This window comes from Spea bombifrons, chromosome 7 (genome assembly GCF_027358695.1).
Source record: "Spea bombifrons isolate aSpeBom1 chromosome 7, aSpeBom1.2.pri, whole genome shotgun sequence".
In the NCBI taxonomy this organism is placed as follows: Eukaryota; Metazoa; Chordata; class Amphibia; order Anura; family Pelobatidae; genus Spea; species Spea bombifrons.
Window position 1 is genome coordinate 43,480,128 of NC_071093.1, and position 15,392 is coordinate 43,495,519.

The following is a 15,392-nucleotide window of genomic DNA, read 5'->3' on the forward strand; positions in this document are numbered from 1 at the left end:
AAACACAAAGCATTAAGTATGTATTGTTAAAAAAATATACCATTATATGGGTACTTTCTAAGAAAGAAGCCCAAAAATGCTAATGTACATTTAACTAACCCTTAAACAATATCATTGTGAATTAAAAAATAATAAGAATAAGAATACTATCATTGTTATTGATTGTAAGAACAATTCTTTATAGTATATATATATATATATATGTATATATATATGTTTATTGTTTCAGCTTTATTTATTATAGATACGTCAATGTCTCGCGTTGCTTCTCCTTTATATATTCATATTAAAAGAAATATTTTACGTTTATAGATTTCACTGTAAAAATCCAGTCACTTTATAATGAATGACGCAAACCAACCTAACATTAATGAATTAAAATAAATCAGAGGCAGAGCTTCACTGCTAAGAAAGGGGGAAATTACATTTCTTTTCTTAAAAAATGTATCTAAAAATGAGCATTTATATCTTTAGTAGGTATTAGTATTCTTTTAAATTCTCTCAATTACCCAAAATGTTAAATATGTACTTTTGAGTATTTTGAATACGAGAATCCTGTGTTTCAGGAAAGATTTCCTTTTCCCCAAAAAAAGAAAAAAATGAATTAGTAAATCCAGAAGAAATCTTGACTAATAATCCAAGAATATATATATATATATAATTTAGGCAATTTGGATAAAATTTATATTTATGCACATATTTAACGTGGGATATGAAAATACCTGTCAGCGCATTAGCCATTTGTCATCATTGAAATAATTAAAAATGACTTTTTATTAAAATCACGACGTGCAGGTGGTAACAATTTTCTGTGTTTTAAGTGAAGTAATAAAAGGTCCGCACCGAGGAGCTGAAAGCACAATAACCTTCTAATCAGCCTCCTCTAGAGGTCAAAATAATTATTTTTCTTTAGGAAAAAAATTTCTTTGTTGAGGTAATTTTTTAAAATTAAAAATACATAGTGAATCAGTTTTAAGATTTTAACAATGAACTATTTAAACAAATTACCTCTTTTTTCCTATTAACGCTATTGTAAGGTTTTAGTGTTACTTTAATTCCATGTCTAGCCAGGTATAGTCTGAAATAAAACCAATAAATAAAAATCAAAAGAAAGTCTTTGTAATTAACAACTTTATTAAGCTTTGTAGACAAACATTAAGGCTTTTTCCCCTTTTTTTTATGAGGTTCACTTAAATGGCTTCTTTCAAAACGCACACCGAGTCTTTTTTACCCCAAGGCTGTAGTTAGATGGTATATTTTTAGTGACGCCATGACAGTCTCTCGGTTTTTCGTGAGGTAAGTCAGAGATTGAGGAAGGGAAGCTTCCCGCGCTCGGATCCCGTGACGCAGAAGAGCGGTGGGCGGGGGATTCATCTACGTACGAGGCGCGCGGGGGGCTGCTGGGAAAAGAGCGGGGAATACAAAGCACGAGCATTGCCATGCGTGACAGGGAGAAGGTTAACCCTTCAGACGGACGGTGCAAATACTCTCATTCCTTGTACAGTATTATGGCGCCAAATCTCGTCTGGCTCTATTTAACCCTTTCATTTTAATGGAATTCGGTGTTTTTGAGGTGGCCTGAAGCAATTTAGATATTAAAACTTTTGGAACTTCCCTTATCATTCATTGTACAAATAGCACCAAAAAAGGGAACATAAGACTGTCTGTATCTCTATGCAATAACCAAAGAAACAATGTATTTATATGTAACACAAATGTATAGACATTATTTTATTTTTAGACACAATGTAATATTTTTCATAGCAGTTCTGCATTTACCTGAAATTTAATGGGCGCTTTCATATTAATTAGCCCTTAAAGCCCTTGGTATGGAGATTAATACAAGATATAAGCAAAAGCTTGGCAAATGTAGAGGTTGTTTGAAAAACATTATTTTATATACGTAGGTTACCCCGGTTTAGCCATATTAAGCATTTTTAGGAACTTGGTGCCAGTGCATTGGAGAGCGCATTACATCATAACGCATGGGGATGACCTGATGTCAACAGATGATCCATACGCAAAACTTTCCATCTCTCCCCCTGATTATAAGCATTAAGGCACTGCATGTGTTAATTTAGCATTAAGGCACTGCACATGTTAAGCTGCATTAAGCCACTGTGCATGTTATGCTGCATTAAGGCACTGCGCATGTTAAGCTGCATTTAGGCACTGAGCATGGTAGGCTGCATTCAGGCACTGCGCATGTTAAGCTGCATTTAGGCACTGCTCATGCTCCTCACCTGGGGCAACTGCCCCTCTTGCCCCACAGGCAGTACCGGACTAGTCATCTGGCCAACAAGGGCAAATCTTCAGTGGGCCTCTGGCTGACTTCAGTCCATATACACGTTCAGCGTGCAGCCACCGGCTGAATATACCCGTATGCACGCTGTGGGAGCTGTTGGCCACACTTACATCATCGGTGGCCGCTGGCCTTAAGGTGCCAGGGCCGCCTCGTTGTCCCCAGTCCAGCCTGCCCACAGAAGTTACGGCCCTGGTATGGCTTTAAATTGCTTCGCCATTGATTGCAAATACCATTAAATTACCCAAGTCACCTTGTGATATCATAGCCAACCCTTTACATTAAATACCCTCATCACTTTTTCACTGAAGGTTTTCAATGTATTTTATTCATTTCTAGTGATTTAACCACTTATATGGAAACGAAAACCAAACCGAGAACTTCATCAGGCGCATCACTCATCCTATTCCTTTTTTGTCTTCTGTATCTTTGCAGGTTCAAAGATGGCGCAATCTAATTTCGATCAGAGATTTGTCAACATTTCAGACCTGCACCCTAATCTCTCCCGCCCAGTGGGTATCAGTAACGCTCTCTCTCCATTCCTGCGGTGTTCCATCTCATTGTCGCATTGTCACTGTGTTTCCCCCACAGCGGTACTAATGTTCCTCTGATCACAATTCTTTAATTGTTATCCCGTCTATACTTACACCGCGGGGGATGAAAACCGATGCTGGCGATGCTATCCAGAACTGTCATGGTACCCAGCCTCGCATCTAAGAGGCTCGCCAAGCCTTTGTCTGAGCGTATGAGAGAACCTTTTGTATCTTCCTAATTGCCGACTGAACAGATAATTGCTAAGACTCACCATAGTAAAAAAAAAAAAGTCATAATGCAGCGGGGGGGACGTCTGGTATTTTCCAGACTTGATGGCAAAATTTGAGCTGTTCTAGCTGTCCCTAGTAATTTTCCTCAACAGTTGTGTACAGCGGCACCATTAAATCCCCTTTGGCCTGTTTAAGATCCTCTGCTCAGTGAGGTTATATGGAGTGGCTTTAATCTTGACACTTTTGTCTCAAGCAATGGACGTGTTTATCATAAACAAGGCCAGTTTGTGCTCTTTTACACCCTCAATTCTACAGAATGTTTCCACAATCTTACATTTATGTATTTTAACTATTCTGTAATGGAGAATTATGACATCACAGGAAGTGATGTCATGGCCTCTTTGCGGGCAGAATCCCAAGCCGCCTAATATAATCAAGCGTTTTCTTTAGCAAGTTTGGTTCACATCAAAAAGTGATCATTTAAGAACCAGAAAAAAATGGGGAATTTGGGGGGGCATACGCACCTATTGTAGAATTTGATGGTGCTATATATATAATATTAAATAATAAAAATAATATAAAAAAGTGATAAGGCCACTTTAAATGTGAATCATATTTACACATAACCCCTTCATTTCTTTGTGAGCTGAATGCAATGAAATTGAGTTATTACCTGAGAAATTATATTTTTGGGGTATTAGAGGGGCGTGATGAATTTACCCCAAGGGAACCTAGATAAATACACATGGGCCCAATGCAGCCTGGGCACTCTGATGCACAACCCCAGCATCGTAGGAGGGTTCATTCTTACCACTGCCCCCCAATGCTTTGAATGAAATATCGGGGTGCAGGTAATGGAGCTCATTGAATGCCCACCTGTGCCCCAGTTAAATGCAAAACAGGTATTTCTTAAATATTATGTGCAAATTAGTTCGCTAATCTCTAGAACAGAGATAATTAGAGAATCGCTTTTAAATATGGTCACGACATTTGTTTTACTTTAAAGTCTCTTAGAGCAACAGCGGAAAACATTACAGGTAACTATAAATTTCAGGACTTACGCAGGAAATTAGATCAGGTTAGAAAACGACAACCATTAATATTTCCCTATTTTGTCCAAATTAATGGTTTCACAAAGCAGTAAAAAAATAAATGTCAGCAGCTCTGTACATTCTGCAAATACCAGCCTCTGTCTCCATAAAATCGAATAGTACAAGGTACAAATTTACAGGCTTCTGCGGAACAAACAGAGTTACATAATTGCTTTTCTGAAATACGTGTAACTTGTGGAGTCCGAGACCATGAAAGCTAATTTTCAAAGTACATCTGTGTTTTATTTGTGTATCACAAACCATTTTTATTTTTCAGCGCATAATAGGCATGGTAATTGGCAAAACAGATGTCAAAGGATTTCCAGACAGAAAAAGTTAAGCTTGTTTCATTAGTTTGGAGCGTTTTAAGAGCTGCATGCCACTGCGATTTTCTCTCTCTCTCTTTTTTTTAATGGCCATGGAGCAATGTATATGGTTACTTTTAATTTGTATCTACAAATCACTTAATTCGATGTGTCTTTAGATATATTTTGTAATTATGGGGGTTATACCATCTATTCGTAAGACAATAATTGGCCATTTTTTGTACAATGGTTGTGTCTTACTGGAATTAAGAAATAAAATCTTACTTTGGTTGATGTGTGTTTATATACACACTGTTGGAATCCCAGCTGTGTCATGGTTTCTAGGCTTATTTTGTTTTTTTGTGCAATCCATTCCATTTGTCGGCATGGTGATTGCCCTCTTTTTACTGCTCCATAATGGTTTTTTATACATTCATTAAACTCCATTAATTGGAAAAAGTTTTCTGTTGAACATATTGCTTTGGGCCAATGAAAAACGGGGTACAACAGGCAGATTACAGGAAAAGTGATAGGAACAAATGAATAGACCTATTAGTCAACAGCAAATTAAGTCTTAAATTGAAGTATATATATATGTAGACAAGGAAATTATTTTAAGGAAAATAAATTAGCTTTTCTTTTTTTTTTAAAAAAAGGGACCCTACACTTCTGAAAGGTTGTGTACTTCATCTAAGAAAGGGAGATGCACTTTTTGGGGGTCAGGATAAATCAGGATAAAGATTGATGGGTAACCGTAACCGTTTGTGGGGAAAACAAGGCTGAAAGAAGGCTAGGAGTAAAAGTAATGGAAATAAAGCATACAATATGATGAATATATAGGCAAGCAGACAAGAAAACAGAGAGGGCAGATGACAAGAGAGGAGGAATGAAGTGGAATATAAAAGCTGAGGGGGGACAAGAGGCTAAGAGGAGGACAGGGACATGTTTTATTTAAAAGAGCCCAGACAATTTTTTTATCTGAATTTTGTTTTATTTGGTTTGGGTATTTTTGTTTTTGTTATGTCCTTCTTCTGACCTCCTACTTTTTGCATATTCCAAAGTAGTCCATCAAATATTGTGATAAATGAAATTCATATACATTCTGAACTTGAACAAAATGGGAACATTCACCATACACTTTATGGCTGATATTATTATTATATTTATAATATTTATTATTTAGTATATTTTATTGCTATGCATACATGTTATTATTTTTTTTAATATATGTTATTATGTTTTATACTTTTATGTTATAGTCATCCCTATGATTTTCTTTCAACAATGTCTTCTTAGATATTGGATCTGAAAGGTACACATTTGGTTTCACCATAAGGGATTCTCCAGCATTCTTCATAAATGCATCGGCCTGGGGCAGAGAGGATTATATAAGATCTCTTTCTGGTAGCTTCCAGGTTGGAGACTGTGGTGAGTTTTGATATACCTCTTTTTTACTGTCCAGCCTTTTAAACCCACATTTTTGGGAACAGCAGGTAATAAGAGAGAGAAACACAGAAGAAAAAGACATTCACCTGCATTCTGGAAACTAGAGGGTCAGAGGCTTAGGGTTAATGTAAGGATTTTTTACTTTATTGAGAGGGTGGTAGATAAGTGTAGCAGCCTCGCAGCAGAAGTAGTAGCCATTAATACATTAAGGAAATTTAAAAATGCACGGGATAGGCATATGACTCCTGAATCTAAGACGACACCAACAATTGATTAGGATTCGAGTCATTACAGCAAGAAACATGGAATGATGGACTAGATGGAGTAAACAGTTCTTGTCTGCCATCACATTCAAAAGAGAGGACTTCCAGAATTCAAATTAAAGTCACTGGCCAGAAATGCAGAAAAAAATGGACACAAATGGTATCCATATTATTCTATACAATAAAGAAGAAACACTAAAAATATCACCTAAAAGGGTAAAAATCTATATAGATCATTAACGTGAGTATTTGAAGATAAAGTCCGTAAATTGTGTTTATATCTCCATAAACTAATTGCTAGAGTGCTGTTTGACTGCGTCCATAAACTGACACAATGCACATAAATATGGGAGCATGAATGAAAACAACGGCGACAATTACTTCTAAAGAGTAACTCATTTCTTCTCAGATTTGTTTGGTACACAAAGCCAACATGACATCGGGTAATTGAACCTCCCATCACATATCATATAAATGTTTCACAAACGGTTCAAAGACTGCGTGACAACCTGATTAGTGTTCTGCAACCCAATTGTACTTTGTTTAGACTGTAATAAGAACATATGTTTTATTTGTAAACATTGTAGTTGAAAGGCCTGCTTCATAAGTTGAAAACATGCAAGTTACGTGAGTGACATCCATTTGTTTCTCTCCCTTTTAGTTATTATTGAAAACCCCCTTGTGCAAACAAAAGATGTAGAGAAAGAAGAGAAATTCAATCCCTCAACACCAAGGTAAATTATATAGTCCTTTCTCCCAGCTCTCACGGGAACAATAAATATTTCCCTCCATTTAAATGCATTTAAAAAAATAGATTGAAAACACATGGCAATTGTCCATCGAATACTCAGCATCTCCTACAATGTTTACACAACATCAGGAGTGATAGATAGCATTTTGAATATGTTTATGAGTCTCATCGCGCTGCTTATGTAGCATTTTGATTGGATACAATGTACATGACAAGGCTGTTATGACAGAGACCCCTCTTTCAACGTAAAATAACTTTTTTCTTTTGTTTTAGTTATTACAGGTTGCTAATTAGCGAAGTTCATTCTTTGGTCAAGATTTGCTCCAAATTTGAAGTAGACAACGCTCTACTGTCCTTGGTGCACCTACCTACCAAAGATCCACAGGATTATTATTCCTTGGGTGACATTGTAGCCAACGGTCAGAGCCTAAATAGGAAAATCATTAATATTCTTGCAGCTGTGAGATCGGTAGGTTTATTGGGTCATTGCAAATTCTGTGTAAAATGAGATGTGGTGTAGAGAACCTGTGAGCTTGCTGTAAAGTTTCCAAGATTGTTTAGGTTAGAGTGTGCGGAGAAGCCTTTATCTGCAGACCTAGAGGCCACCATTGCTGTCATTCATGTGATATTTTGGGTGACTTTCCCGGGTCAAACACCACACTGAGTTGATGCTTTATGGCAATGCTAATAAAGTCTATTCCTCCATTGACTTTTATTAGTCCAACTGAGTGATTAAGACTGAGTCATTCTATTGTCAGGGTGTTTGTCTAGTAGTTTGGGATCCGGTAACAGAGTGAGAACTCATACAAGTGGCTAATATGCAGCTGCCTGAAAACACTATATTACATCTATCTATCTATCTATCTATCTATCTATCTATCTATCTATCTATCTATCTATCTGTCTGCCTGTCTATCCATTCACAGCACTATGTATGTGTGTTTATGGAACTTTAACTAAGCAGTAGTTTACCCTTCTATATAATTCATAATTCAGTTTGTTTTTTCCTCTTAAGGTTGGTGAAGTAAAAGGGTTTGTCACATCTGACAAAAGAAGAGGTCAGCGATGCGAAGTAAAGCTTTTTGATGATTTGGTTTCTTCTTTTGCAATGGTATGGTAAGTAGAGTCATTTATTTAAAATACAAATGTATTACAATCACATTTCAAGGCTGTGCAAGTAACAAGTAAACAAGTAAAAGCTGGCATTACATTTGTATTCCTTAAACTGACAATACCAAGCTCATAAAAGTTGCTTTTATATTCAAGTTAACGATTTTTAAATATTTTCCCAAAATTATGAACTGTCTGTCTTTGGCAATAATGCTGGTAGCGCGCTGTGTCAACCAACAATTTAAATACCCTAAGCTTTTACAAGGTGATATAAAATATTCCTGGTATTTCATTGCAATAAAAATAGTAGAATGCTCAATAAATATACATGCTAAAACAGCTAAAATGCTGTGCATGAGATAAATGCAGAGAGATAGGGGGGGTTTCCACTTCTATAATACCACAAGTACATTACCTTGCCCCAATAGTTTGTGTGGTTTGAAAGGGATCAGGAAGAAAAGAACTCAGTACACTTTGCATTATTGCCCATCCTTTGTAGAATAAAGTGGGTTACTTACAATGTTTTAAGATGATGCCTATATGTTACCCCGTGTTCTTTGTATATTTAGCTGGGACAACGAATCTATACAAATAGCACAGACCTGGATACCACGTGAAACAGGTATAATGTGTTTTCCATCACATGGATTATTTTGATCGCCGGATACATTTAGAATGTGATAAATGGGGTAATAATCTGCAAACCAGTTAACGGGAAAGCATAGTGGAAACCAAAATGGGGTGTGAGCAAGTTTACTGAACAGCAGGGACGGCCATGCACACCTCTGATGAGGTATGTTGGAACTCACATGTCAGTCATATCTCCTGGATCCCTGTTGATATAACAATAGTAAAGTAAATGCTATTACTGCGTACATGTGGGTAATAAATTTGAACAATAGTTATTCTTCTGGTAAAAAAAAAAGAGGGCAGAATAAAGAGATGTTTAAATGTCCATGTCTATTTGGATTTCATTCCCCTTTGTAAACAGGCTTCACTGTGTTTTCCAAGTTTATCGTTGCAGGTAAACATTGATTAACTATATAATCGATATTATGGACTCATTTTTTATATACATGTATATTTAGTTCTATTTGCTTCAGACATACGAATAAATTACGATGCCTTCCGAAATACTATGGTTGCAACAGTTGTGTCCAAAACTATATTTACAACCAATCCAGGTAAGCTAGCGCCAATATTATCTTATATTATTGATCTTTAGAGCGGGGCCCTCCTCAGCGTTTATTTCTGGAATTCCAAATTATTATGTGATGCACTGCTGTCCTGTGCTTCAGAATATAACAATGCTATATACATCAAGCAATAATAATTGTACATGTTTACTTTTGTATTCACACATACAAACTTGTCTTGAACTTTATTAACGTGTGTTTTATTCATGACATTTTATATATTAACTTATTAATTAACTTTTATGTAAAAAGAAACACAGAAAGATACAAATCATTACATCTTGTATTATTTTTTAACAAGACACACCAGAAGCACAAGCTTTGTTAAATTATGCAAGAGACTGCAATGAAACCGGATTGCTTGATGAGGAAAATGAAGATATTGCAAAAGATTCTGTTGACTGTAAGTGGAAACATTGCTACAGCTTTACACCTCAAGAGTTATTCTGCAAAAGTGTCACATGCTGAATCAGATGTGCAGAATTTCTGTTCTAGTCTAGTATATGAAAACCCTTTCTATAGAAACGCCTGCCAGCCTCTATCGGCTAATGGACAATAGCATAGTGCGACCTAGTGGCAAAGTGTGATTCTTACAGACATCATCTACTCTTCTTAAATACCTGTCGTACCCTAACTGTATTTTGAAATCCTTAGTACAGGCTATACGAGATGTATACACAGTGCAGCAAATAAAAGAGCGAGCCTCGCACAGCCTGGGAAAAAACGACCCCATCTACGGCATAGTGTTTGCTTACATATCTGCTCTGAATATCGATTGTGAAACTCACAAAGTAATTCGATATAGATGGTAAGTCAGTAAGTTATTTTCCCACCATAGAATTGTGTTGTAGTAAATATGTGATATATGGTATATATATACACCGATATACCGTAAACTGTACTAGATTGTAAGCTCTTTTGAGCAGGTGACCTCTTTACATTTTTGTTTCTGTATGTCCGAATTGTTATGTTATGCGCTGTTTAGCCATGTACAGTGCCGCAAAATATGATGGAGCTATAAAAACAAATAATAATAAATGATACCAACAGCCATTATGTTAGCAGTTGTCAAGCAATGAGGGAAGATTCTACATGAGAATGAAAGGCTTTGTTGTTATGAGCTCACAATGAAGTTGTATAAATATCGTGTCTATTTTCTGATTTACCAAGACCTTTTGTGCAGGAATTATTTGGGAGAAATTCAAAGAAGTATCTCTGGTGAGAATATTCTTTCCAGTTACTTTGTTATTTATCAGAGACAATTTTTCAAGTAAGGAACATAGAATTTGCCGGCAGATCAGACCATCTGCCAAGCCCTTTTTTCCTGCTGTAAAGACTGTAAAGATCAGTCGTCGGTCTCCAATTTAAGAGCCTTATGCCTATCCCATGTTGAAGAGATGTGAGCACATAGTATTCCTGACACAACAGAAGAGCTGTCACTGGACATACTTCTGTTTTGCTAGTGCACCTGGGTGCCTTGGGTCTATATGGGAAATTGTCATTGGTTGGTTGAAGTGTACCAGATTAACTTGAGCATGATGGGATTTGCTAGGTTTGCAATCTCTGATCTCGTTTGTAAATGTACAGCAATTATTGAAGAAGACCCCATGCATCTCAGTATACCAAATGTGATTCTGGATTATACATGCACAATGTCTGAGCTCCTTTGGTGACAGTTTATATGAAATATATTCACATCTCTAACGCCTCTCGCAGCTCTCAATGTCATTACATCATACCAGACCCCACAGCGGGCTGCACATATGCCTTCTGCAGCGACCTATCCCCCGACCCAAAAACCGTGATAACAAGCTTGGATTTAAAAGTGGACGTTACGGATCACACGGGTACGCTGTCCTGCATCTTATCTGGTAGCGTAGCTGAGGAAACGCTCTCGTGTAAGGTAAATATCAGTTTCCAACTTCCCACTCTTAATTTCATTCATACTTATTTATATGTGACTTCCACATCTTTACTGCTCTTACTGTAAAGAACACTTTTCGCTGCTTTAAGTGAAAATCCCCTTTTTTCACGTCTGAATGGATGACCTTATTTGCACCACCAATACGTGTTTACGTGTGTCCGTGTTTTTGATAATTTTGTATAGTGCCCATTCTGTCGTTGATTTCCACTCTTCTCTATTTGAATGTTGCTTCAGAGTCTACCAGCACTGTATCGATGTAATATCACAGCAGTGTATGTTCCATGCTTGCTGTATTCTGGGCATTTGATATATATAAGATACAATGTAGGGGCATCCTATACATCTCCTCCCTATCAATATTTTTTTCCCACCGGTCTAAGGAATAATGATTTTCTGAAGAAATTTCTTTATGTCTGATTTAGGTAGACAGGTTTTTCAATTTAACGGAAGACCAGAAAACCCTGCTGAAATGGAATTTTCTGTTGGAGCGTTGCAAAATCTATTTAAAGGTGGGAATGGCTGAATATATATTTGACAACATTACACTCAATTTCGGTTTCATTACTAAAGACCGTGCATTGAACCTAAACTAAGATTTAAACACAGTCGTATATTGCGGCTCCATGTTGCAAGTGCAACTAATATATTCTAGAAAGCTTCGGAATATACGCACCTGATTGAAATGCTGCTCCATCCTGCAGCGCTTTGTAAATTAATATCTAAAGCCAATCTACCAGCATATGTCAAGATGGGCAGAGGCGCATCAACAGATAACAACTAGATGATTCTAATTGTTTTATTATTGTGGGGTTTTTTTGTAATAAATTAGGTTTTTATGTTTCACAGGTATTTTTATCTACAAATTCCAGAAACGGAATGCGAGTTACAGCGCTTTCCTGCAAAATAGCAGATCCAGTCGAAGCGAGCAGACACTAGCAGGCAAAAGAAAATAAGTAAAACTTTTTTTCTCATGGATCCAAATGGTTTAATTTATTTATGAATTGGTTTCTTGGCACAATACAATGTTAATAATAAGTCATTTGCAATAAGTATGTATCAGCTGTTACACAAATTAGCTACGAATAGCACCCCAAAAATGTGTATTTGTTAATAATGCAGACAGCATTCTGTGTGTTTTCATTGTTAAAGTACAAACTTTATGTTATTTTCTTTGATTGCTTAGATGTTATGGTATAAAATTAATAAAAAATCTTCTTTGATGCATAAAACCTTTATAAATGAATGTTCCCACCTTAGAGAAGATCCTGAGACTTATGTAGTCTATGTGATAAATCAACAGAACTACTACTGGTCCACGTAAAAACCTTGAGATGCCACGATTTATCAGAATGGAGTCACCTGTTCTCAAGAAGTGATTTCAGCTACGTCTTACTAGTAAGAAAAGCACCAGATGAGAATCCGCTCAAGGCGGTGTGACCCTGAGAATCACCTCAAGGCCAAATTCATTACCACGTTAGTGGAGAACATTCTTTTTTTTTTTACATTCTCAAAAACGTGGCCACTCAAAAATAGACTGTTATTATTATATATATATTACATTATTATATATATATTACTAAAATCACACAGTCTGCCTTGTGGCCGAGTTCCATAATTACAAGCCGTGTTCCATATTTAACAGCACAATTGGTTATTCTAATAAATTTCATAAAACAATTACAAATAAAAGTGTTCCGATCATAACACCGATAACCGCATTGGATGCATTTAATTTTGCACCGCTTAATGCAATGCAGTTAACCCCGAGCAACCTTTACGGCTGTTTTTCGACTTTGAATTTCATACTAATAATATCATCGATTCCAGCCACCATCTCATCGTTCTCCTGCACTGAAGCCACCCCTTTTGGCGTTCCCGTTAGGATGAGATCTCCTTCTTCCAGAGATATGATCTTGCTGATATAGCTAATAAGAAACGGAATTGAGAAGATCATGGAAGACGTACTCCCTTCTTGCCTGAGGCTGTCATTAACCTTCAGCCATATTCTCAGATTATGGGGGTCTGGTATTTTGTCTTTGGGGATGAAGTCGCTGATAGGACAAGATGTATCGAATGCTTTTGCCAAAGTCCAAGGCAGCCCTTTCTCCTTGCACTTATCTTGTACATCTCTCGCCGTCATGTCCAGACACAAAGCGTAGCCCTCCACATGTTCCATCGCATGCGACTGAGAGATGTCTCTCCCACTCTTCCCAATCACAACCCCAAGTTCCACCTCGTGATGCAGGTTGCTGCTGTAGTAGGGCATGATCACTGCCGAGCCTTCCGTCACATAGGCCGTCGGCGATTTCAGAAAGAGGACCGGTTCTGTGGGGACCGCGTTTTTAAGTTCCTTGGCGTGTTCGGCGTAGTTTCTGCCGACGCAAATGATTTTCCGACCCCATTCCCAGAACCTGCTGAGATTCTTCGGTGAAGCCATGGCGGGTCAGGGGCTGTGGGGACCTCTTTGTGAAAATGGTTGCAAAAGAGAAGAAAAATGATAAATTAATGTTCATAAACCATTCTGGAGTCAATGAAATATTTAGGTTCCAAAGGGCCAAGCACAGTTATAAAAAATGATACCTACCTAGTGTCCCTGTTTAGTTTCTCCACTCTCTATTTTGGCCCAAACCCCTGATGCTCCTCTTTCCTCCCCTGATGCCCCTTTTTTCAAGGAGGTCAGAATGTTTGCTGGGTATGGGGGTATTGCAGGGTTCTACAGCCCTAAATGCCCTGGTAATGTGTGTAGAAACAGCAGGAAACGTCTCTATAAATTAAACAGGGGAAAATAAAACCCATTATTCTTCTTCTAAATGCCCCACTCAGATACACAAATAGCTACCAAAAGGGCACAGAGCCCCACCCAGTCATGCCTCTAACCACACCCCCTAAAAGAAAATAGTCCCTTTTTGGTAATTTGATATGTTGGGGGGTATGGCTGAACTAGGATTTGCTAGAGAGACCAGTACAATAACGAACACAAGCTGGGATGCTCAGTTCACTGGTGCTGAAAGGGTTACAGGCTTTTAACAGATCAGTGAACAGTCAGTGCTGATTGCACATTTCATATTGTTCACTACAACCCCTATCATCCTCAGCCACACCACGAATATCTGATGTGTTGCCAGGAGTAGCATTTCCTAACCTGCACACACTTCTGATATTCCATGTAACCGAGGTCCCTGCTGTAATGTTACAAAATAATCATTCCGTCTACAAAATAAAAGTAACATTTTCTGCAGCAACAAACACATGGATTCTAATACAATGTAACGGCTGATTGTAACCCAAGCTGATCATCAATACGAAAGAGCAGTCTCTGCTGCAGCTTACCTTGCAGGGCACTCTGAGGAACAGGAAGTAGTTCACATGGCGGTCACACGGGCAAAAGAAACACCCACTTGCCCTGGTGACAGAATCACTTTACAGCAGCTGCCTGTGGGTGTACTTGGGACGTGTATCCTATCACAAGGAGTATACTGTACTCTTTACACCTTTAACAACCCCCCTGAACATGTTAATTGGTACAATCCAGGAATACTTTATCCTTGAAGAAGTTATTTATTAAAACATAGAAGGTTTTTTATTAACCCGGTGAGCAGAACAGACTCTCAGGACCTTATTACTCAAACATTTATTATTATTTTCTCAATTATAGTTTCCGTCATGCTTTAAGAACATTAATGCGCGCGTGTTGGCTGAGCATCATGAGAGTTATTGCTTCACAACTGCTGGGTCCCAGTTACAGTGGTTTTTATAGCACTTCAGGGAGGTGGGAAAAGTCAGGCAGGGGGATACTTTTGTTTAAAGGGGTTTTATTGGGAGGGGGTGAGATTAGTGAGTTAAGGCACGATAAGAATTTGGGACCTATTGGTCATTTCTAAAAAAAAAATAAGGCATTAAAAAAAAAATATTCTATTGGCATAATCCATTTTCTAAATTTATTTTTACATTTCCTGCTGTTTCTATACACATTATTTAGGGGCTTTTAGGGCTGTAGAACCCTTCGATACCCTCATACCCAGCAGAAATTCCGAGCTCCTAGAAAAGAGGGGCATTGCATAATTTAGCATCTCGTGAATAAACTCCAGGCTCAGACCCCCCTGTGTGGCACCTGAGACGTTCGTACATGTTCCCGGAATGTGTCTTCCATTATTTATTCCTCCATTAAATCAGTTTTATATTCTGAGCAGATTAATTTATTTTCGAATACTGATCAATAACAAAAGACGGACAATCAGAT

At 37.5% G+C, this 15,392-nt stretch overlaps 2 protein-coding genes across 3 annotated transcripts; one reads left to right on the forward strand and one right to left on the reverse strand.

The window, feature by feature from the left end:
• The first annotated feature begins 2,745 nt into the window (after positions 1–2,745).
• Positions 2,746–12,215, forward strand: MEIOB (meiosis specific with OB-fold). The gene is made up of 12 exons (XM_053472023.1): positions 2,746–2,824; positions 5,759–5,890; positions 6,833–6,905; positions 7,196–7,391; positions 7,938–8,038; positions 8,602–8,654; positions 9,121–9,216; positions 9,530–9,631; positions 9,883–10,036; positions 10,945–11,131; positions 11,575–11,661; positions 11,999–12,215. The coding sequence occupies exons 1-12, from the start codon at positions 2,746–2,748 to the stop codon at positions 12,086–12,088; spliced, it is 1,350 nt and encodes a 449-aa protein (XP_053327998.1). The 3' UTR covers positions 12,089–12,215.
• Positions 12,216–12,719: 504 nt separating this feature from the next.
• FAHD1 (fumarylacetoacetate hydrolase domain containing 1) lies at positions 12,720–14,504 on the reverse strand. Of its 2 annotated transcripts, none has more exons than XM_053471535.1 (2): positions 14,483–14,504; positions 12,720–13,614 (listed from the first exon to the last, which is right to left on the reverse strand). In XM_053471535.1, exon 2 carries the CDS (start codon positions 13,587–13,589, stop codon positions 12,927–12,929), a length of 663 nt encoding a protein of 220 aa, XP_053327510.1. In that variant the 5' UTR covers positions 13,590–13,614; positions 14,483–14,504; the 3' UTR covers positions 12,720–12,926. The 2 variants fall into 2 exon arrangements, with proteins under 2 accessions (XP_053327510.1, XP_053327509.1); XM_053471534.1 differs by lacking the exon at positions 14,483–14,504 and adding an exon at positions 13,737–13,865.
• Between the last annotated feature and the right edge of the window lie 888 nt (positions 14,505–15,392).